Source organism: Sphaerodactylus townsendi, linkage group LG11 (assembly GCF_021028975.2).
Source record: "Sphaerodactylus townsendi isolate TG3544 linkage group LG11, MPM_Stown_v2.3, whole genome shotgun sequence".
Lineage (NCBI taxonomy): Eukaryota > Metazoa > Chordata > Lepidosauria > Squamata > Sphaerodactylidae > Sphaerodactylus > Sphaerodactylus townsendi.
Window position 1 is genome coordinate 53715868 of NC_059435.1, and position 22001 is coordinate 53737868.

General features: G+C 40.7%; 1 protein-coding gene across 1 annotated transcript in view; it reads right to left on the reverse strand.

The window, feature by feature from the left end:
- The window catches only part of ITGA8 (integrin subunit alpha 8), a 145267-nt gene that overhangs the window by 36185 nt on the left and 87081 nt on the right, over positions 1–22001 (reverse strand). The window contains exons 23-27 of the mRNA XM_048511358.1: positions 21351–21431; positions 15724–15829; positions 10837–10995; positions 6379–6501; positions 2894–3007 (exon numbers count right to left, since the gene is read on the reverse strand). Coding sequence (XP_048367315.1) covers positions 2894–3007; positions 6379–6501; positions 10837–10995; positions 15724–15829; positions 21351–21431 — 583 coding nt within the window. The remainder of the gene's footprint in view (positions 1–2893; positions 3008–6378; positions 6502–10836; positions 10996–15723; positions 15830–21350; positions 21432–22001) is intronic.

The window sequence follows — 22001 nt, forward strand, 5'->3', positions numbered from 1 at the left end:
CGGTGCAATGCAGAGGCAGACCCAGTGCAGCTTCAAGTACCATGAAGAATTCCAGGCTGCATTGGGATATTCCCCATGCTAATGTAGGTAAAAATTTCCCTGGAAAAAACGGCCTATGATTTCAAGTGAAGTCTAGTGTTGAATGGTGGCAGCAGGAAGATGCACGCCACCTCTCCTCATTTGCAGTTTCTTCATTCTAAATTCACCACAGCTCCTTTCCTCAAATGGAATTCCAGATGTGCATTTGTAAGGGCAATCACAAGTCTTAAACTGTTGTCTTCACGGCATAATTATGAATGTTTGTATGTGATGAACTAGAGGGTTTTTTTTTCAATAAGCATATAATGTAATAAATAACAAAGATAGAAACCTAATAGAAACATACTATAAAGTGTATAGTCCTGGAAAACACATAGCCTAACCCAACGAAGCTACTTCTCCTTTGTATGATTTAGGTATTTAATGACTTGCTGGTTCAGTGAACTGAATTCAAAATTTAACATATGTTCACATTTGAATTCACTCTTTGAAGTAAAGCCAAAAATCATTCAGTCCCTTCTTGCCTTGTTTAGCAGTTTCTATTATCTTTGTTGGCTCACTGGGAGACCTCAGGCTGCTTGTTTACCAAAATATGTTAAATCATCATCTAACTGCAGCTTGTGATAAAGTGGTAGTTTGTAAGGTAACAGACTGCAATTTGCTATGAGACAGAATGATCAGAATATAACATTTTAGCATTGCACGAAGTTAGAAAGTCACTGTATACAAATGCAGAAAAAAGTGATTTATTCATTATTTGAAGGGAAACATATGTTCTGTATTCCTAAAATAAATCACAATGGATTAAATACTCACCAGGATTACACTTTCATATCTGGGAGGAGAAACTGTTCCATTATTTTGTACAATGTCACATTGGACTACATAATATATCACAATGAGGTGGAGTTTTTTTCAGGGGATTGAAATATTACTTTCAATCCACTCTAATAAATTTATTTGTGTAAAAAGAACAGTCAGGTAGAAGAGAATCTGATACACACTTTCGGCTCATGTGATTCATGAAGTATGTGGTCTACTGCAATAGAAATGAGGGCTGCTTAGCTGAAGAGCAATGATGTTTCTGGGGATGCCTGCGCAATATAAGAAGACCCCTGCTGGATCAGACCACTGGTCCATCCAGTCCAGTATCCTATGTCATACAATGGCCAACAAAGAGCCAACAACAGGGTATAATGGCCCAGGCTTATCCTAATCTTGTCTCCTAGAATTGATATCCTAGCCAATGTCCCAACATTACTCCTCAGAGCCACCGTGGTACAGCGGACAAGTACATAAGAGACCTGTGTCATAGTTGCAAGGTGGTTAAAAATGACAGGATATCTTGCGCATACTGACTGATGTTAGAAAAATCTAAAAACAGGACATGCTGGTGGAATCACCCCTTCACTGGGGCAAGTGGCACGGAGAGCACAAATCTGCTGGTGCAACTGCGTGCCACTCCCACGAGCAGATTTGACCCCCCCCCCTCTGGATGGAGCTCTCAAGCTGATACCCCCACAGGAACTTAATCCAGATACCTGATGTAGGGTAATCTCTTGACCAGAGTTTTGATCGAGGATGTGGATTTGTTCTACTGTATGTAAAAAACGCAATCTCATGGTAAATAAACGTGCAAGTTCCTTACGCTGAAAAGGGGTAATACTAATATGTATTTGTATTCCCTTTATTGCTGCTGTTTTTGTAATTTCTTTGTTTTTATTGTTGATTGACTTTTTATATTGTTTCTATGTATTTTTTCATTTTGCTGGTCTACCACCACAATTAAAAAGTAAATCATAATCTCAACTCCCAGCTGATTCCCTATCATTTGGAAGTTGCTGTTCATTATCCTTGAAATTTTCCTGTGCCCCAGCATACCAAGGCTATGACATTAGAAACTTCTGAGTAACAGAGTAGCTGCAGACTTGTTTGGCAACTGTCGAAATTGTTTGGTCCAAAATGAACATATCCTTGATTAGCTTGATTATGACTGCTGAATAGGTTTGCTATGAAATTTGCAGCATCCCTAGTGGCCCAAGATGCTAACAGCAAAGACTGAAAAAGAGACATTTTTACACATAATGATCACAACATCTGAATTTTTCATCTTATTTTAACATTCTAGCACAGAACAAGCCAAATAGCCCCAGGGGTGAACTTTGGAATTTGGGGGTTCTGTTCCCCTTTAATTCACCTGAATTGAGCTTGGATGGGCCTGGGATGGGGACTTCAGTATTTATTTTATTTATTTATTTGCATTTATTCTCTACCCTTTACTGTGGTCTCAGGGCAGGTTACAATAGGCTGACCAGACGTCCTGCTTTTGGCGGGACAGTCCCGCCTTGAAACAACTTGTCCCGCGTCCCACGGGTTTTTCCAAATGTCCCGGGTTTTGGAAGGCTGCCGCACTGCCTTCTGGGGCACAAGGCAGTGCGGCAGCCTTCCACGCGGCCGCAGGAGCGCACAGCCTTCTGGGGTGCTGCCGTTTCCCAACCTGTCACAGGGCAGGAAACAGGAGTGCCCCAGAAGGCAGTGCGCTCCTGCGGCTGCGCGCATGTGTGGCCGCCCGCCTGCCTGTCCCGGTTTGCAAAGGTGACCATCTGGTCACCTTAGGTTACAATAACCATACAAAAGCCAACAATGTTAAAATCACAGGAAAAACCCATCCTAAGAACCCTAAAACAATCTAAAATCTCACCCACTCACTCCTCGCACAAAAAGGGAAGGGTGCATGGATGCCATGAGTCTACCACTGATTGCAAAACCAAGGTTCATATTTCATTTACATAGCGCATATAATACACACATTACAAGTTCTTTCCAGTATCATTTTGACCAAACATTTCCTTACCTTCAGAAATGTTGAAGCCCACAATCGAGACCGTATTTTTAGTGCAGCACTCTTCCCTCTTTCTAACAGTCCTACCGAACACGTGATTATTAGGCATTCCACGTTGGTACAGTTCTATATGAGAAACAATATAACGTTTCAATCATCAATATAACGTTTCAATCAATATAAGAGCACTTAAGCAGGAAGTTTTCAGAATGGAATCTAGACTCCCAACATTATTGGCATTAATTTTTAAAGGAGAAAGGATTTTGATTTTATTTTCTACAAAATAAAACACCCTTTCATAGCACCATCATAAGCAGGGTTACACCCTTTTAAGTCCATTGAAGTCCATAATGCTTAGAATTCTACTGCAAGTTACCTAATAGGAAAATAACCCCAACTACAAAATCTAGGTTTTCTTGTTTGATTTTTTTAAAATAAATGTCCAGTTTGTATCTGTTTTAAACATAACATTTAAAATATTGTACTGCGCTAAAATTGCTTGCTGATTATTCCATATTAGATTAATGTCCCACTAGTTGGCTGTTGTTTCATTCATGGAATCTAATTGTTAGAAGGCGAATTCCTGGTAGGTTGGGAATCCTCCAGTGGGTTTGAACGAACAATCTGTCAGAACCTAAAGAAGGTAATCCCTACCTGAACACGACAGTCAGTATGTGTGTGTGAATTAACAGTATCAGCAATTTGGGAGAGACAGACAACACAAGAGCTCTGAGATGGTGAAGGTGAATCACTTTGAAGTTCAGTGTGTTCATGGACTTGACCTGCAGTAGCAGGATTCCTGCATTTTAGGAGGGCTTCCCTGCTTCTGCCTAGGTTCTACTTGTATTTTTGCAAATAATGAAAATATTACTAAGTCTCTTCTATCAAAAGAAAAATAAAACTGGGTAGTACAGTTTTGGAATTTCTCTTCAGGATGTGCAGTGTAACAATACAAATACACACTTGAGAATAAATATGAAATAGTAAGATTTCTTTGTTCAAACTCCTCATCCCATTTTAGCAGCAGCACTTGATGCTCTAATGTTAATTTCTGTCAAATTATACTCCCTAAATTTCAATCTCAAGAAAATAATCCAACACATATAATTTTGTACCTGTAAACAGCAGTTCAGTGTCACATTGGTATACAAAATTATACAACATTCCACAGAATGTTCCTCCATTAGAATGGGATTAAAGATTACATCCTCTCAGCTTTAATTTACTTCCTCAACAGCAACATGATTACACAGCACTTATTGAAAGGATGCATTTTAGAGGATGTGTTTGTTTACCTTTTCTGATTTGAACAAGTCTTTAATCTAGCCAGACTTGTTTACTTTTCTGTCTTGTAGGAGCAAATGGCATGTTTTATTTTTAATTCATAACCATGCTAGACTAAAAATCACATAATCAGAGGCCTACGCAGAAACTCATGTTTATCAAATGTATGTAACCTGCACACTAAATGGCTTTTTTGGTCTTTACTAGTCCTCAATGAGAAGCAAGGAACCATGCACTGTTTCTGCACACTCAAACAACATGAGGTACAGCTGCCTGTTCAAAGGATAGAAAGGTCAAAAATCCCACCAGGACTTGCCAGAAGTAGCTCCTTTCAATTCTAGCCATGGGCTATAATCCATGTACTATGATGTCCACCCAATACTCCATGAAAGGTAAGAAATTACTTCATCTAATGCCGAGGAATGTTTCATACACACAATGGAACTGAACACATGGAGCATTCCACAAATCAAGAGAACGAGGCAATCCCTCATCGGATCTGAGCACTGAAATCACTGGAGAGTGAGGCTGAAATATGTAAACGGCAGCCTGCAAAACAAAAGACGTGCTTGCCGTTTCTATTCCACTCTCTCAAGCATCTTGGCTGTTCATCCTCATCAAAAATGTGGTTAGGAAAAGACACCAAGCAAATGTTGCCAGACTAAATCCTAGTACAATAAGGTTGGATGAAACTACTGAATAAAGCTCTGGTTCTTGTTTATTTCACTATATAAAAGATCCCACACGGAGTTAGTATTTGGGCTAACTGTTTGCAGTTGCTCAATGTGAACTAGCAATATAAAAACCTAGTTCTGAGAAAGATAGCAGATAAATAGCAGGTTGGCGGGGATTCCGAGTTTTTAAGGTTGAATGGCAGCATCTTCAAAGGTGGTCTCTCTGGAACTGAGAATTAATGTTAGCTTGACCTTGTTGATGGGAATCAAGGCTGTGTCCTCACATCAATGATTCTCCATGTTCCTCCCACTACCATTGAGAATGCAGTGCCAACAGGGGGGTCATATAACAGTTTGCCTTGTACTTATCTTGTCCCAGACCCCCAACCCATATGACTGCCATTTCCCTATGCCACTAGAGGACCTTCATTTATTTATTTTTTTAAAAGTAAAGTGGATGATCCCCCTCTCCTGAGAGCTAGCATGGTAGAGTGGTTAAAAGTGGAGGATTGTAGTTTGGAGAACAAGGGCACCTTTAGAATTCTGAGAAGGACTCGTTAGCATTACCCCAAAATGGCTGCTGCAGAAGGTGGAGCCAAAGCCAAAATGGCTGCTGCAGGAGGCATAGCTAAATGCAATGCCTTCCTTCTTGCTCTGCAAAAAAATGGCAGAAGGAGAATAACAAGAAATAAACAGAAGTGTGAGGGGAGGGTGGGAGGCTGGATGAGAAGGGGGAATAAAAAGAAGGAAGGCCTGAAGGGAAAATGGAAACCAGTGACTAGGCACAGGTGCTTAGCAGTTCTCATGATATCATAGTGGCTGTGGCTTGTAGTGCAGTGAAAAACCCTTTCATTTGAATGACAGCAGCCAATAACAAGTCCTACTTTACAATTACCTCACCCACTCTCTGAAAACCTTAGACTGCACCAGTGAATTACTGGCGGGTGCTATGGTTCTCTAGGAGCCATGTTGGGGAACCCTATATTTGGAGTTTGAAACACTACTCTGCTTTGGAAGCTTGTTCATGACCTTGGGCCAATCACACTGTCCCTGCCTAACCTACCTCATGTAAAGATAACACAGACAACAGAAGAATGATGATGTAAGCTGCTTTAGGTCCATATTGGGGAGAAAAGCAGTTATAAATATACAAATAAATAAAATGTACCAACAGCTTGAAATATCCCTGGAATGATTTTTAAGACACAACATTAAGCTGCTGTTTTGTTATTTAATTTGCTCTATTTTTATTGTGTTTTGTTGATATCTCATTTGATTGTCAAGATCAGAAGTTGCCTTGGAACCCTATGTACAGGGAGTTGTGAAATAACTAATATGAAAAGAAAACCAGACCTAAAATAATAGTCCCACATGACTGGCACTTGTGTTTGGCAGTAAGAGCAGACCTCCTCCCCATTCTTAAGGCTGAAATCCTATGCCCACATACCTCACTGAAAAGAGTGGAGCTTTATCTCAAGTAAACATGCATAGAGCTGCACTGTAAGTTTTCAATGGCACTATAATCTTCAGGCTTCTCACCAGAATTTTTGCAGAGTTCACTTGATGTTCTGAGGTTTTGACTTCCCTCCGCCCAACATAGTGAGGAATCGAGGAGTTGCGCAAAAAAGCAGCGAGTTCGGGTGTGTCCTGTGGGACAGCAAACTGCAAAGAGAGGGAGAAAAGTAAGCTGCAAACAGACCCTTCAATTGCTCTAGCAGATCCATTGAGATCATGAGGATTATAGTAGTAGTTTGTCCTTTTTTTTCATTCAGTGGCTCTGTGCTGAGAATAGCTGTCCATCAATCTTCATCAAGCAGGAAGATTAGGTACTGTTCAGCAGGATGTTGTGAAATGACCAAAAATGACTAGGTGATTTTTTTTTCTGTCATTTGATTGACTTTTGCAACTGTATTTTGTATTGAGCTCCTGGAACTAGATTCTGTTCATCATTGTACAAGCAGATACTTAGCACGAGTCCGGAAACCTTGTGGTTAGTAGTCAATAGTTTTATTGGCACTGGTAAATACTTTTGGTATGATCAGTATTTGTGGCTTTCTGGAAATCTAATTCTTCCAATTATGGTTTGATGCATTTGGAAAAACAACTCTGGATAAATAATTGTAAGTGAAATGTTTGCTGGAGAAATCCTAGAGTCCATGTCTGGTTTTGTTGATACTGTTTTATGCTAATCACAAAAGAAGGAACTTAGATTCATATATTTTTATTGTATGAAGTTCCAGCAAGTATGTCAATAAAGTAAAAACAATTTTTTTTTTCAAATTTCAAAAGGGTATCAATTGCATATTCCAACAGAATGGAACAGATCAAAACAACAAATTAAACAGGATACATTTTGGATTTGACAAGTAATACTGATGTTACTCCAGAAACAAACTGAAAGAGTTTAGAAATGTATTGATGAAGGCTTTCGTGGTTGGTATCAACTGGTTGTAGTGGGTTTTCTGGACTGTGAGGCCATGGTCTGGTAGTTTCACCTGCTCTTATGGCTGGCATCCTCTGAGATATATCACAGTGAGGTACGTGTCTCTCTGTGGCACAGTGTGGAGTGTTTTGTGTGATTGCCTATTTGTTTTGTCCTTCTCTGAGATGACAGGGGGATGAGATGTGTTTGCATGTGTCAGAGTGGAGTTCAGTTGCAGTTGTATTCTAGGTGTATGCTAAACTACCAGGCCACAGCCACAGCTTAGAAAACTCACAAAAGTTTAGAAACATCATAAAGGGGACATGACAGAAAGAAAGAAAGAAAATGGCGAATGATACATAGTGTTCTAAATCTGTGAATGGAACTGCAGATGTGTCATTTGGTCTGCAGGAGCAGCCAAGGTTGGGATGCATATGGATTGGGCTTTGCCACTGGGAGTGGAGTAGTGGAACTTCCATCAGTGCAATTTTGCAAATGCTCCTCAAGCTGCTTTAAGCCCCAATTGGGAAAAAGACAAATACAGCATGGGTACTGGGGAGGGAAACAGTCAGCTCCTCTTCATCTATATCATCACCTCTGTGGCTGCTTTTTAGGTTCATATAACAAGTCTGGAGTCCCAGTTAGAGAACTCCAGAATCATGGTAGTTTGGCCCTTAGCTTTGGTAAAAAAAAGGGGCAATATATCAATATAATTTTAGCTTGTACCACTTCGGTTCATTATCCTTTCTTTTCTATTAAGTGGTAAAAGCTGGAATTATAATGGAACAGACTGAACAACTGAAAAAGTTGCCCAGGAAAACTGAGCAGTCTTTTTTTCTGGGAGGGTTTAAAGATAGACTAAATGAGCAGCAATCAGTGAACTGGTTCTAATGTCATCAATTTCCTACTCAGTGATTGTGACTGATTGCAACTTACAGACTTTGTTTTCTATCCAGGGAGGAATACATATGGAAAATCTTATTAGAATACCAAATTCATGCCAGCTTTGGTCATGGATCCTTCCTGAAAATTCCACGTGGGTTTTTCATTCCAAGCATTTTACATATGCATTCTTTCACAGGTATTCTTATACAGAAAAACATTTCATGCCAGTTGGTCCCAGATATGGTTGAAGTCTATATAACCCTTTGTTTCAACAGGGACAGAAGCACCCAACATTTATTTATTTGACTATTTACTCCCACCTTTATATTTAAAAAAAATATTCTAGGTGGCTTAAGTGTATCAAAAGCAAGACATAACAGTAACAAACTCTGGGGACTGGTTTCTCTAAAAAAATATTCCCAGAATAAAGACTTATTTAGTTGATGTAGGAAGACCTGCAAAGTAGAAACCATCTGCAATGCAAGGGGCAGGGAGATCCAAGGGGCGGGGGCAATTGTCCAATTATACCCTTATGCTAAGAATTCCACCAATCAGGCCGAATTCCCCCTGAAAATTTAATCTAGATACAACCAAGTTTCAAAAGAATCGGCACCTTTTCATCCAGGTTCCAACATCCTCACTGCAGCATGTTTCTAGTGAAGCTGTCTAGGCCTGCCCCAGAAGGGGGGGGGGGGTGCCTGCTGTCAGGGGTGCAATTGCTAAGCTAGCAGCACCACAATTTCAGAGTATCTTTATGAGACCCTCCTGATGATACCACCCAGGCTTGGTGAAGTTTCGTTCACGGGGACCAAAGTTATGGACCCTCAAATGTGTAGCCTCCATCTCCTATTAGCTCCCATTGAAAACAATGGAGGATGGGGCACCCCCTTTGGGAGTCCATAGCTTTGGACCCCCTAGACCAGTGGTGGCGAACCTATGGCACTCCAGATGTTCATGAACTACAATTCCCATCAGCCCCTGCCAGCATGGGAATTGTAGTCCATGAACATCTGGAGTGCCATAGGTTCGCCACCACGGCCCTAGACCAAACTTCACAAAACCTGGGTGGTATCAGTAGGATACTCTGCTGATGAAACCACCCAGGTTTGGTGAAGTTTGGTTCATGGGGGCCAAAGTTATGGACCCTCAAATGTGTAGCCCCCATGTCCTATTAGCTCCCATTGGAGTGTTTTTTTTCCAAAAAGGTACATGTACAAGCAGGTCCAGGAAAATCCCATGATAAGGAGTGGGTCGAGTGCCAGAAACAGGACTGATCTGAGTTCCGTGGTTCGGCAGTGGGGAGATCAGGAGGAAACCTGGATATTTCAGGTGACTATCCCAGGATTAATCGCCAGTGGGAAATCACCCTCAGTTTTCTCCAGTGAGGTTTCCTGTTATAAAGCTTTCTTGACCATGTGGCTTTTTGACATACTACTTTTGGCTTTTCTGAGCGTAGTTCCCTGATGTTGTACCTACCCCATGTTTTAAGAAAACTGGCAAGGTCGCTGTATGCTGAATATCTATTTTGGGATCAGTTTTATCTCTGACTCATAGTCCTTATGATTTATATGGAACTGTTCAAATATCAAGACAAATTTAAATGCCTCCATGAGCATTACTTAAGTAAAATTTTGCTATAAAGGCAGCATTAATTCTAATGTCTTTTAGATGTGGATGTAAAGAAGAAAAAATCCACAGGGAATATTTTACAATCATGGCATAGTGCCAGGTCATACACTTAGCCTTCCAAAGATTATCTTTACACAATAGGGCACTTAAATGCATAACATGTAATCCAGGAACTCTTCATGTTGACCTTCATGGCACTATGAGACACTGATTGTGCAAGTTTTCCCTCCATTTTATGGAGGAGGTGTGGTTCTGTGCACAGTATATCACAGGTACAAGATACCATATACAAGTAGTGACTCTGCACTCCCTCAAGAACATAAGAACATAAGAACAAGCCAGCTGGATCAGACCAGAGTCCATCTAGTCCAGCTCTCTGCTACTCGCAGTGGCCCACCAGGTGCCATTGGGAGCTCACATGCAGGATGTGAAAGCAATGGCCTTCTGCGGCTGTTGCTCCCAAGCACCTGGACTGTTAAGGCATTTGCAATCTCAGATCAAAGATCCAACTTTTAGACAGCATTCTCAGGTGGGTGAGAATGTTCCCTTCCAGTATTATTTGGTACAACCTTCAGAGCTTCTTGCTCTAATGGATGAAAGGAAGATGAGAGATTCTTCTCAGTGAACCTCCAGAAAAACTAGGGAATGTACATATGCAAAAATGCTATTAATACTATTAAAAAGCTATTTCTAATATTCTGTTAAAATGTTGACCTTGTTCAGTCATACAAGAAGAGGCATACAAGCAGAGTGGTCCCTTGGAACACAACCTGATTAAAGTTGCCCCACATGGCAGGCAGTGCATGAGAAACAGCTCTTCATACGGTTTTAGCATTTCACTATGTGCAATTGCAAATAGAAAAAAGAGGGGTTCTTCTAGCCTTGATTAATCATTGAAACTATATAGCAAACAACCATCCTTAAGCAACTTACTTTGTGGAGGAGGCTTCACCTGTTGTGGCCCTTAAATGGAGATTGTCTGAAAATACTTCTAGAAGTAACATTACAGGGGCATACAGTGATCAGCATTTTAAGACATACCTTTTTGATATTGGTCCTACCTTTATTTCTAAACTGTTGATAGAAGAGCTTGTCTGACATTGCAACGGTCCATGTGTCTGAATATGCAGGATGTAAAGAAGGAATTCCTCTCTGCTCAGGACTGGCCATTCCACATACAACAGGGTATCGTTGATGGCGCTGGGTCCAGCGTTGTGCAACTACAGGGTTAATAAGCAGAGTTTAAGTAGAAACCTGTGGATGAATATCTGAAAAAATAATATGCAAAGTCTAGTCCTTCCACACACACGGTTTCTTTGGTCTCACTGTCAGGTAACAAAGCGGCAATGACAGACGATATAACTGGCAGAATTCCTTCACCTTGGCAATTTGGCAGAATTCCCCTTTGACTTCCTTTTTCATGTTCCCTCTTCCTTTCTATCAATAGTGCACAAACTTGCTGCCTATGGGCAGAGGCGTAGCTACCATGGGGACATCCGGGGACAAGTGCCCCGGGCGCCACCTTGTGGTGGGCGCAAAAATTGCAGGTTCGTATGTGGCTTTTTCTATTTTTCAGGGTTTTTTCAATGTTTGTCCTGCAGGGGGTGCAGTTTTTAGGCTAGCGGCACCAGAATTTCAGGCTATTGTCAGGTGACTCTCCTGATGATACCAGCCAAATTTGGTGCAGTTTGGTTCAGGGGGTCCAAAGTTATGGACCCCCAAAATGGGTAACCCCATACTCCATTGTTTCCAATGGGAGCTAATAGTAAATGGGGCTACCCTTTTGAGGATCCATAACTTTGGGCTTCCTGAACCAAACTTCACTAAACCTGGGTGGTTTCATCAGGAGAGTCTCCTGAAGATAGCCTAAAAGTTTGGTACTGTTAGCTTAAACATTGCTCCCCTGACAGGCACCCTCAAATTTTCCCCAGGTTCTCTCTTTAAATCCACCTCCTTTGGAGTGGATTTAAAGGGAGAATCTGGGCTCCCTAGATTAAAAAAAACATTGAAAGTATTGTTGAAGGCTTTCAAAACCAGATTCAACTGGTAGTTGTGGGTTTTACAGGCTGTGTGGCCATGGTCTGGTAGATCTTGTTCCTAACGTTTTGCCTGCATCTGTGGCTGGCATCTTCAGAGGTGTATCACAGAGAGAAATCTGTTATAAGAGAAGGCTGGACAAAGTGTATAATAGACTTCTCTCTGTGATACACCTCTGAAAATACCAGCCACAGATGCAGGTGAAACATTAGGAACAAGATATACCAGGCCACAGCCACGCAGCCCAGAAAACCCACAATAACCAACATTGAAAATGATGCTGTTTGGGGTGGGGAATCTACCCTGAAACAGCATCACTTTCAATGTTGTTTAAACTAGGGAGCCCAGAGTATCCCCTTAAGGTGGATTTAAAAGGAGAATCTGGGCTCTGTAGTTTAAACAACATTAAAAATGATGCTGTTTCAGGGTGGATTCCCTGCCTTCAAAAAAATAGCATCACTTTCAATGTTGTTTAAACTAGGGAGTCCTGGGTGTGTTCAGATTTGTGTGTTGGGCATGTTCTATAATGCGATAGTGACTTTGAGATGACCTGGTGCAAAAAATGTTGTTTGGTCGTGGTGGGGGAGGGACGCTGCCCATATGGGGGGGGGGGCCCAAAACTCAGATTTTGCCCCGGGCTCCATTTACCCTAGCTACACCCCTGCCTATGGGCGAATCCCCACTTGAAATTGCAAGCGGATCCAAACCTGTTCCTTGTGAATCCGTGTTCTCCTCATCGCAGTTTCTCCCTCCCCACCACAGCGAGCACACAGCAGACACTCCTGGGTGCAGGCATCGTTGCAATCCCCACAGCCATGTGATCGCGCTTCATTGCCCTAATCTGATTGGTTGGTGTTCAGTTGGGCGGGACCTGTTAGCCACTTCAGAAACACTACCCATTTTTACCCATTAAAAAACCTGTGCGAACGCTGAAGTGCAACCACTATGAATACTTGTCATTTACAGTAAAGCAACTATTTTCTGAAAGTTTTACTGTTAAATCGGTTACCAGGCAACCGTTTACTTGTATTGCACATGATCAGAAACGTGATCGTTCCATCAACCCGGAAGTAGACTGCGCAAGGGTCAAATCAATCTGATTGGCTGCACGAAATGCACGTCATGCTCTGGGGCGGGGAACAACTCCAGGTTCCAAACCTTGTTCCTCCCCTCGGAACAGCCGTAAACTGTGATAACGGGGCCTGAACCACTTGCATCCAGGTTCTGCCAGAATGCGGATTAACAGGGCGAACGAGCGTCAGAAACGGTTGCTGCCACAGAAGTCATGGGGAGGACGTTGATGAAACCGTGTTAGTAAGTGGCCCGAAACCGTGCTAAGGAGGCAGTGGGAATTCGCCCTATATGTACTTTCAAATCCAGTTCTATTTTCTCCTTAGCTTTTCCAAATCCACCTTTCTGTTCTCCATTGCTTCCCCTCAGGTCTCCGCTTTTCAGCCTTGACCAACCTGGGTTTTCTGTCCCTTAGCTGCTGTAAATTCTGGGGCCTCTTCCCTACACTTTTCTCTCACAAAAGCCAGTTTCCCAAACTGTTTTGTTTCACAAATGACTGAACATCCTGAGCCTTCATGATCATTTGGCCAACCAGCATCAGATAATTCCCCATGTAAGTGCAGTATGATGTACACTGTGTCATGTTTTGAAAATATATTTTTCCCTCAGATAGCTGACACCTGAAACAATAAAACAAAACCATACAAAAACATGGGGGAAAGTATTCCAAAGGCAATGGGCCACCACTTAAATCCAGCTCTTTGGGGTTTTTTTCCTTGATAAGGAACAGCTCTGCAAGAAGAAATTACTCTCTCTCTTTTGTTCCAACTTATGAGGAACAGAGTCATAAAACAACAAAGTGAGTGACTCAGGTTAGTTTGCTGGCTTCTAGAAGAGGTATGTTCTTCCATATTTTTTGTTGCTAAAACATCTGGCAGTTTAACAATCCAGCCCACAACAAAGACATAGGATTCCACCCAAAGTTCAGTTTCCATTAATGGAAGGATCTTCATCAAAGGAATGGGATTTTTCCGCCTCTGCTCACCCTCCGCAGTCTTTTTTTAATGAAAAAATTAGTTGGTACAGTCTTACAATGTTAAGGACTAGCATGGGATGGTGGTTAGTGTCGAATCTCCACTCTGCCATGGAAATTTGCTAAATTACTTTTGTTCAGTCACTCACTTTCAGACTAACCTACTTCAAGGGAGTGTTCTTGTGAGGATAAAATGGAGAAGGGAACAATGATGATGCAAGTTCTTTGTGTCCCCATTGCAGAGAAAAGCAGAGTATAAATAACTAAATAAAACAAATAGTTTAAAGCTAATTGGGAACCCTGATCCAAATATCGTCTTGGAATGCTAGTGTTCCAGATATTTTGGTTTTGTGGTTGAGCACTGGGGAGCACATGAAAGGGACAGTTTGGAAGCACAATACCATATTCAGTGATGATATATCAGAAGCTAAATCAGCCCCTTGAGCTTAAGCAAAAACAGCAGCCAATTATGCTGCAACTAACCAGGAACAAATATATGACCATGACATACATTCTATCAGTATCCCCAACCCCACTGTAAATTGACAACTGTCTTCTTCTAGTCTCATAATGTTATAAACCTCAAAGCAGTTTTCTACCAAAACTGTTCCTCTAAACTGTGATCTTTAAGATAAAAATGAGAGCTGATGAAAGACTGATTTAGAAATCCAGAAGTTCCTGGCTCAAATATTGCCACTCTCATGAACTAATTCTCTCTCTTATCTTTATCCTGTCATCCTATTATTTTATCAGCCTATTATTCTAAATGATATACTATTATTATTGGTTAAACAATAAAGATTAAACTTGATGTCAAATTATTAGAGAAATAAATTGAAATTTCTTATTATGTAGTTTTGTCTCACTCCTGACTTGCAATGTTTAAAACTATAGTTTTGCCATTCATACGACCAGTTGAGATTTCTAAGCCAGGTAAGCTGGCTGGGGACGGCGGAAATGCCACCTTCCAGCCACTGGCGTTCGCATGGCAGCAGCTGGAAGGCGCCCCTTTTGAAAAACCTCACTCATGGAGCGAGGTTCAAAAGGGGCGTTTCCGTGCTGCTTGGGCGGCGTGAGCACAGCGCTGCTGTGTTGCAGCAGCGCCTGCTATGCGAACGCCTCCCCGGGGATGGCATTTTTGCCGTCCCTGGGGTGCTCAATTCCGCCCGTCCAGAAAGAGCCCTAGTGTGAGAGACATCCTGTTTTCTTTCAAACACTGACTGAACATCAAACTCCAAAGAGATTCATTTTTCTCATTTCTAAATTATCTCCTCTTGTTTAAATGATGGCACATTCAGGATGCAATGATACTCATATAGACTTGATGATACCAAAGGTCATATATGCTTCAGGGTGTGGGACTGAGAAGCGTGCCACTATGCTTAGGATGACAGTGTTAATTACTTTTTATATATTTTTAACATGTTTAACTGTTTTAACTCATCCAGCTTGCTTAAGGAAAGCAGAATCTGTACATGCCATATTTCTGGCACAACAATTATATCAATTTATTTGCATAGTATAATCAATGTTCAAAGCACTTTATATATATTATCACAGTAATCCTTACAAAAGCACTAGATATACTTGGCATGTATCCCTCTATTCTGATTATCAGTCTCCATTTCTTAGGGTTAATCCAATCTCACACTTTTACTGAAATGTGAATCATAGATTTATTTCAGTTATTTACAAGATTTATATGCCACTGTCTATCCAATTAGCCACGAGCAAAACTGTTAGAGCCCTCCCTCCTTCCCGTTTATTGCCTTAGACTAGCATTCAGACAGCAGAATTCACCATGTTCCTGTGAAATTGTTATCTGTAAATATCTTGGGACGTCACTGCTTTATTTGCAGATTTTTACCTCATAAATATGTTCCACCAAAGGTCCAATGTCATCTTCTTTGGTAGGTTCTTCCTTTGGTTCCCAGTTATGAATTGGCAAAACAATTTGTGGTGGATGAGAAACTCTGAAAATGGTTCAGGAATGAAGCCACATTAGATGGGAATGAAAAATCGTATCGTGTTTAGCAAAATGAAAAAAAATCTTTGGGTATCAACTGGAAATAGACTGCAAGAGACAGAAAACCTATGAGCAAGTTCTAAATAGGTGCTCATGTAGCTCTTCAAAAAGGCGGGGGGAAGTAATGTGAAAATTGAGTAGGAATACTTTAGACCTGATTGTGATTGGGTGTAGCCAATTTTATCATTTTTCTCTTGATTCGTGTGAGAAGTATCCACAAATAGCAATTAGATTAATACAGCCAATAAGGTTGTCCCTACACAGCCTCAGAGTTATGAAAGCCAAAGATTACTGCTATTCATTAAAAGCTCATTTTTATGAGTTATGACCAGTACACCCAGGAACAATGGCCACTTAATAGAGGATCCAAGTTCTACAGCAGTTAACAACTATACCAGATTTACTGTGAAAACTGTTCTGTGCCAATTTCAGAACTGCCACCACTGAAGAGGACTTTTCTGTTTTGGCATCTTCTTCTTAGTTTTTGGGTGAAGAGCAATTGAACAAGACAATTTTAAAAACGCAATTGCATGTTAATTTTAAGCACAACATCTAAAAAATTATTTTAATAATTGTGTCCAAAAAAAATGTTAACAATTTTTGGCATGCATACTAAGGAATTATAACCAGGGAGATTATATTGCAAACAAGAAATATGTTCGGATGTGAATGTTGTGCCATCAAGTTAAAGTTGACTTAGGACGACCCTCCATAGGGTTTTCAAGGCAAGAGATGGGGTGTTGTGTGGTTTCCAGGCTGTATGGCCATGTTCTGATAGCATTTTCTCCGGACGTTTTGCCTGCATCTGTGGCTGACATCTTCAGAGTCTGAAGATGCCAGCCACAGATACAGGATAAACATCAGGAGAAAATGCTACTGGAACACAGCCATATAGCCCAGAAACCACACAACACCCCAGTGATTCCGGCCGTGAAAGCCTTCGACAATACAAGGCAAGAGATGTTCAGAGGTGGTTTGCCATTGCCTGTCTCTGCCTCATGATCCTGGTATTCCTTGGAGGTCTCCCATCCAAATATTAACCAGGACTGGCTCTGCTTAGCTTCTGAGTTCTGACAAGACCAGGGATTGGATGTAAATACCTATGTGTTAAAACAGTCATGGAAAGAAAATGTTCATTTTATTCAGAACCAATACAGCAATGTCCCATAAAGTTGTGAAGACCAGGTGTAGATTCATAAATGTCAGTGCACATGCATCAAAAAGCATCTCTGACATAACTAGTTATGTCATTTACACTTTATCTGTTTATTGTGGGGAAAATCAGGCATTTTCTTGGCAAACACTGGGTGTGTAAAGTGCAAGGCAACTTTAATTGGTGGATTTGGCCTGGATCCAGCTTACTGCCACCCCAATGCCTCGTGGATCACCCCTTTCCTGTGGTGAGCTGTAATATCACCCCTGACTTCATTTTAGGCTAATCTGTAGCTGTGTTCCAAGGATCAGAGGAGAAACAGTACAGCTAGATCAGGGGTAGGGAACCTGCGGCTCTCCAGATGTTCAGGAACTACAATTCCCATCAGCCTCTGTCAGCATGGCCAATTGGCCATGCTGGTAGGGGCTGATGGGAATTGTAGTTCCTGAACATCTGGAGAGCCGCAGGTTCCCTACCCCTGAGCTAGATCCATACTTATTAGCTCATGTTATGTTGCATTCTCACAAAAATAGCATCACAGCACGTCAACTCCTAGTTAAGGAGGAATCTTAATAGAGGATTTTTGTGCTGCAACTTCATGAGAGGGCCCTGCTCTTCTTTAGGCTAGAAATATTCATGCACAAACCTAGTTGCAAATGCTGCACAAATTTCTGGTATTCTATTGAGAAGGAGCAGTGCTTGGTTAACAACAAAATAAAGTTTTATAATCTTGTCAATTGTAAGTACTGTACCCATGCAAATGGCCAGATAGGTAAGATAAAATGTATGCACAGGTATTTATTTATGACGAGAACCAAGATCCAGCAGTCAACATTCTAAGGAAATATTTTGCAACCATCAACGGAAAGATGCAAAGGCATGATGGATAAGGCGTCGGTCTGATGAACTCTGTATTATTTCACAAAAAGATTCTCTTTCAAATGACAGTATCCATTTTAATTTTCCTTTGGAAATTAGGAAACTGATTCATTTCATACGATATTAGTAAAGTCTAGACAGAAAACACTTTTAGGAGCTGCAAAATATCCGCAAAGACACGCCAAGTCCATAGAACAGGGTTTTTATAAATCTGGTATTGTTCATTGTATTGCATGAGCTGCCTTTTACTTAGCAACAGATGTTTAAATTTAGACACTTGGTTAAAGATGAATGTGTAGGAATACACAACCTCTAGGTTTTATAAAATATACTTAAGATTGCAGATCCTTTATTAATAAATTGAGGAACTTGGCCAAAATCCAAATGCCCATACAATTAGTTCCATGTACATTGTAGACCTTTGGGACATATTACCTTGAAGAGCGCTCCTCAGGCTACAGCGGAAACCTGGCTGGAAACTTGGAGATGTTTCAAAAGCAATTTGTGATACAGTGTGGGAATGCTGCTCCCTGGAACCTTTCTGAGCCCACGGGCAACCTAAAGGAGCTCTTTGGGTCCCACTGTCAACTATACTGGGCTTTAAATTAGGCTGTTTTGCTCAACTCTATGATTAATTTTCATTTGCTTTAGGGTTTTTTTTTTTTCACTTTAGGAATATTGGACTGCCTGATGTGCTACACCAAAAACAACACCATTGATCAGTGACATTTTGGCTCATTCTGCATATTCAGAATAATGCACTTTCAAACTGCTTTCATTGCTCTTTGAAGCTGTGCAGAATAGCAAAATCCACTTTCAAACAGTTGTGAAAGTGGTTTGAAAACGCATTATTTTGTGTGTGCGGAAGGGGCCATGGACACCTTATCTATCAGTTCCATTTTTTTCTCAGCCTTTCTCAGGGAAGCATATTTTTTTTGTCCAAGTCTCTCAGACCTGCTAGATAGATTAGGTTCAGCAAAAGTGATTGGCTCAAGTCATTGAGTAATGATCTTCCTCGCTATATTATATTTTGATCACAGATCTTGCAGTCCAATGCTTTAACAATTACACAATACCCAACTGTAATCGTCACAATCTGCCCAGTTCTGTTTTGATCCTGCCATGTCTCCCTGGATGTGGAATCCTTTTATCTCCCTCTCCCCTGCTCCCTCCTATCTGTTGTAGTTTTATTTTCCTGGCAAAGCTTAGTAGTTAGACACCTGCTAGCCATTGCCTTTCTCACTGCTGGGGAATGTGGGTTGCTTTGGACCATGGGACTAGAGGGTGCCAACCCTGCTTGGGAACTGGTTTTTGGAGGTGGTGTTATGTGACGTGGGGACATGACGTGGGGTATAATGCAGGGTGCTTTGGCACTTAAGCTTTAGTTCTGGCAATAGAAGTCTATTTTTCCTGATGCTGTTTCATAATAAAGAAATTTATTATTCTTTATAATAAAGAATATTATTATACTCTTTTTCCTGATGCTGTTTCCTGATACTGTTGCATAATAAAGAAATCATCTGAATACCGTCTTGTTATTGAACCAGAATGCAACCTGTCATATTGCACTATGAGGACAAAGGGACCCCTATACCACCACTTAATCCTTTGTTGGAGGTTTTTATAATATGGTTCAGTCTGAAGACATTCTTGTGAAAATCTTCAACATGCATCAGTCTCCCCCATCACATGGATTACAAACATCCAACAATGTGGGTTCCATGCATATGGAAACCACATTGTTGGATGTTTGTAATCCATGTGATGGGGGAGACTGATGCATGTTGAAGATTTTCACAAGAATGTCTTCAGACTGAACCATATTATAAAAACCTCCAACAAAGGATTAAGTGGCTGTATAGGGGTCCCTTTGTCCTCATAGTGCAATATGACAGGTTGCATTCTGGTTCAATAACAAGACGGTATTCAGATGATTTCTTTATTATGAGGAGGCAAGCACATACAGGGTCCCTTTTACAAGAATACCACCAATGTGCATCTTATTGTGAAGAGAGAAAGTAACAGCTGATGAACACAAATAGCCTACAACCCCATTCAAAAAAGCATCACTTATTCTAAAAAGATCCGAACTTTCCACTATTATGACGAAGTACTCACGTTTTCCATTGCTAGATCTAAATATACATGGAAAACAACCTCCAGTCTAAGTAAAAGCAGGAGATGACTATGATGGTTTGACCACACTTGCACATACAATGAAAGTGTTAGATAGATTTAGGTCCAGAAAAAGCGATTGGCTCAGTCACACATAATCACATATAAGGTATGCCCACTCTGTAAATTTAAAGGTGGTGACCAGATGTTGAGTGTACAGCCAAGTGAGCACTGGCAACATCCATGGTAGAAACCTGAACCACATGCTGTCAGAACTTTAGGGTGAGCAATAGGGATGTCTGTTTGGGTATACCCACACTGAAAATAAAACCAAAAACATCTTCTTGGTATTTTCTGGGTATATTTGGCTCCATCTAATACATCCAGGATCTTTTGGGATACTGTAAAAATGCATCCCAAAAAGTCCTGGAAATATTTGGAATTTTTTTGGAACCAGGATCTGCATGGCCCCTGAACATCTTTACCTTTCCCATATCTTTTCTTTACCCCATATATCTGTGTCTCCTGGGGTTTGAAATCAGCTTTCCTGCTGTATTGGATAAGAGGTTCTATTTTTTAAGTTTGTTCTTTGCTGGAGTTGTATTCGGTTTATGGTTTTTGGTGGATTTTTGCATTTTACATTGAGATTCTCAAGCTTTACAGAAGTTGAGATCCATGGATTTTACATAGTTTTTGATCTTCAGGTGTTTCATAAGGTCAGATTCTTGGGTGTTCCATTGGTTGGACTTAGCATAGCGATAGTGTTTCTATGGGGAAGATTCTCAGGTTTTATATTTCCCCCCACTTTTTTTCCTCCTTACAAAACAATGAAGGATGGCTGGGGTGTGCTATAACATGATCACTCCCACATGTGGCACCACCAGCACACAGTCACCATAAATAGCAGCTGGCACACTGGAATCGTCTGTAAAAACAGGACCTCCCTATGAATCAATCACAGCAGTTAACAGAGTGAGGAAATGTATAAGAACAGATTTCTCACCATACCTGCTGCCTCAGTAATACATCTTGGCCTTATATGTGAAATTAAAATGAGATTAAAATATAGTATTTAACTCTGTCTGGGATATTAGTGGAAAGTTCAGATTTTAAAAGACATTTCTTCCCAGGTGTATAAAAAGCTTCTTCTTATGCTTTGAAATTTCTGTTGTGAAGAACTTTTGCAGTACCATGAGAAATCAGCATCTGAACTGAAAAGCTCCTTTGTGGCCTAATCAACACTGAGGCCCAGACTACTGTAAACTAAATCAGACAAATATTTAAGTCAGTTTCAAACGTGGCCTGAATATAAGGTACTTACCCTCTGATCTGTACTCGAGCCACTGCACTTATGTCAATCTGAAGGTCAATCAAATTACTGTTGGAATTAACTTTGTTGGAGCTAAAATAGATTTGGGTAAAGATTAATTAAGATTCAAATACATAAACAAAAATAGGTCAAGTACAGCCAATGCACCAGGATATAGCATTTATGAAGTTATTAGCTGTGATGGCTATATGGAACTTCCATGTTTGGAGGCAGTATGCTTCAGAACAACATTTGTTCAGGGGGCAAGAGCAGCTGAGGCCTTCATGTCCCACCTGTGGAACTTCTAGGGCCTCTTGCTATTGTGGTAAACAGGATACTTGACTGATCCAAGAGGGCTCTTTGTGATAAGTTAAAATGTCATTCTTAAACATGAAAGAAAAGGGGAGGGACAGGAAGTGGGGCGGAGGGCAGCAGAAAAAGAGAGAGAGTCCTGTTTCCAGCATTTAGTAATTTTATGTGTGTGTATACACACAGCATCTTTGGGTGATTTATTGTTAAAAAGGCTAACAGAGATAAAAGGGATGTTATCGGTACTAGGCTTAATCATAAACAAAATACATAAAGTAATTTTCTGCAAAAAATGACAAAAAAGCTGTTTGTACTATAAGTACTTATACAGCCCCACCACGTGTTAATAAATCA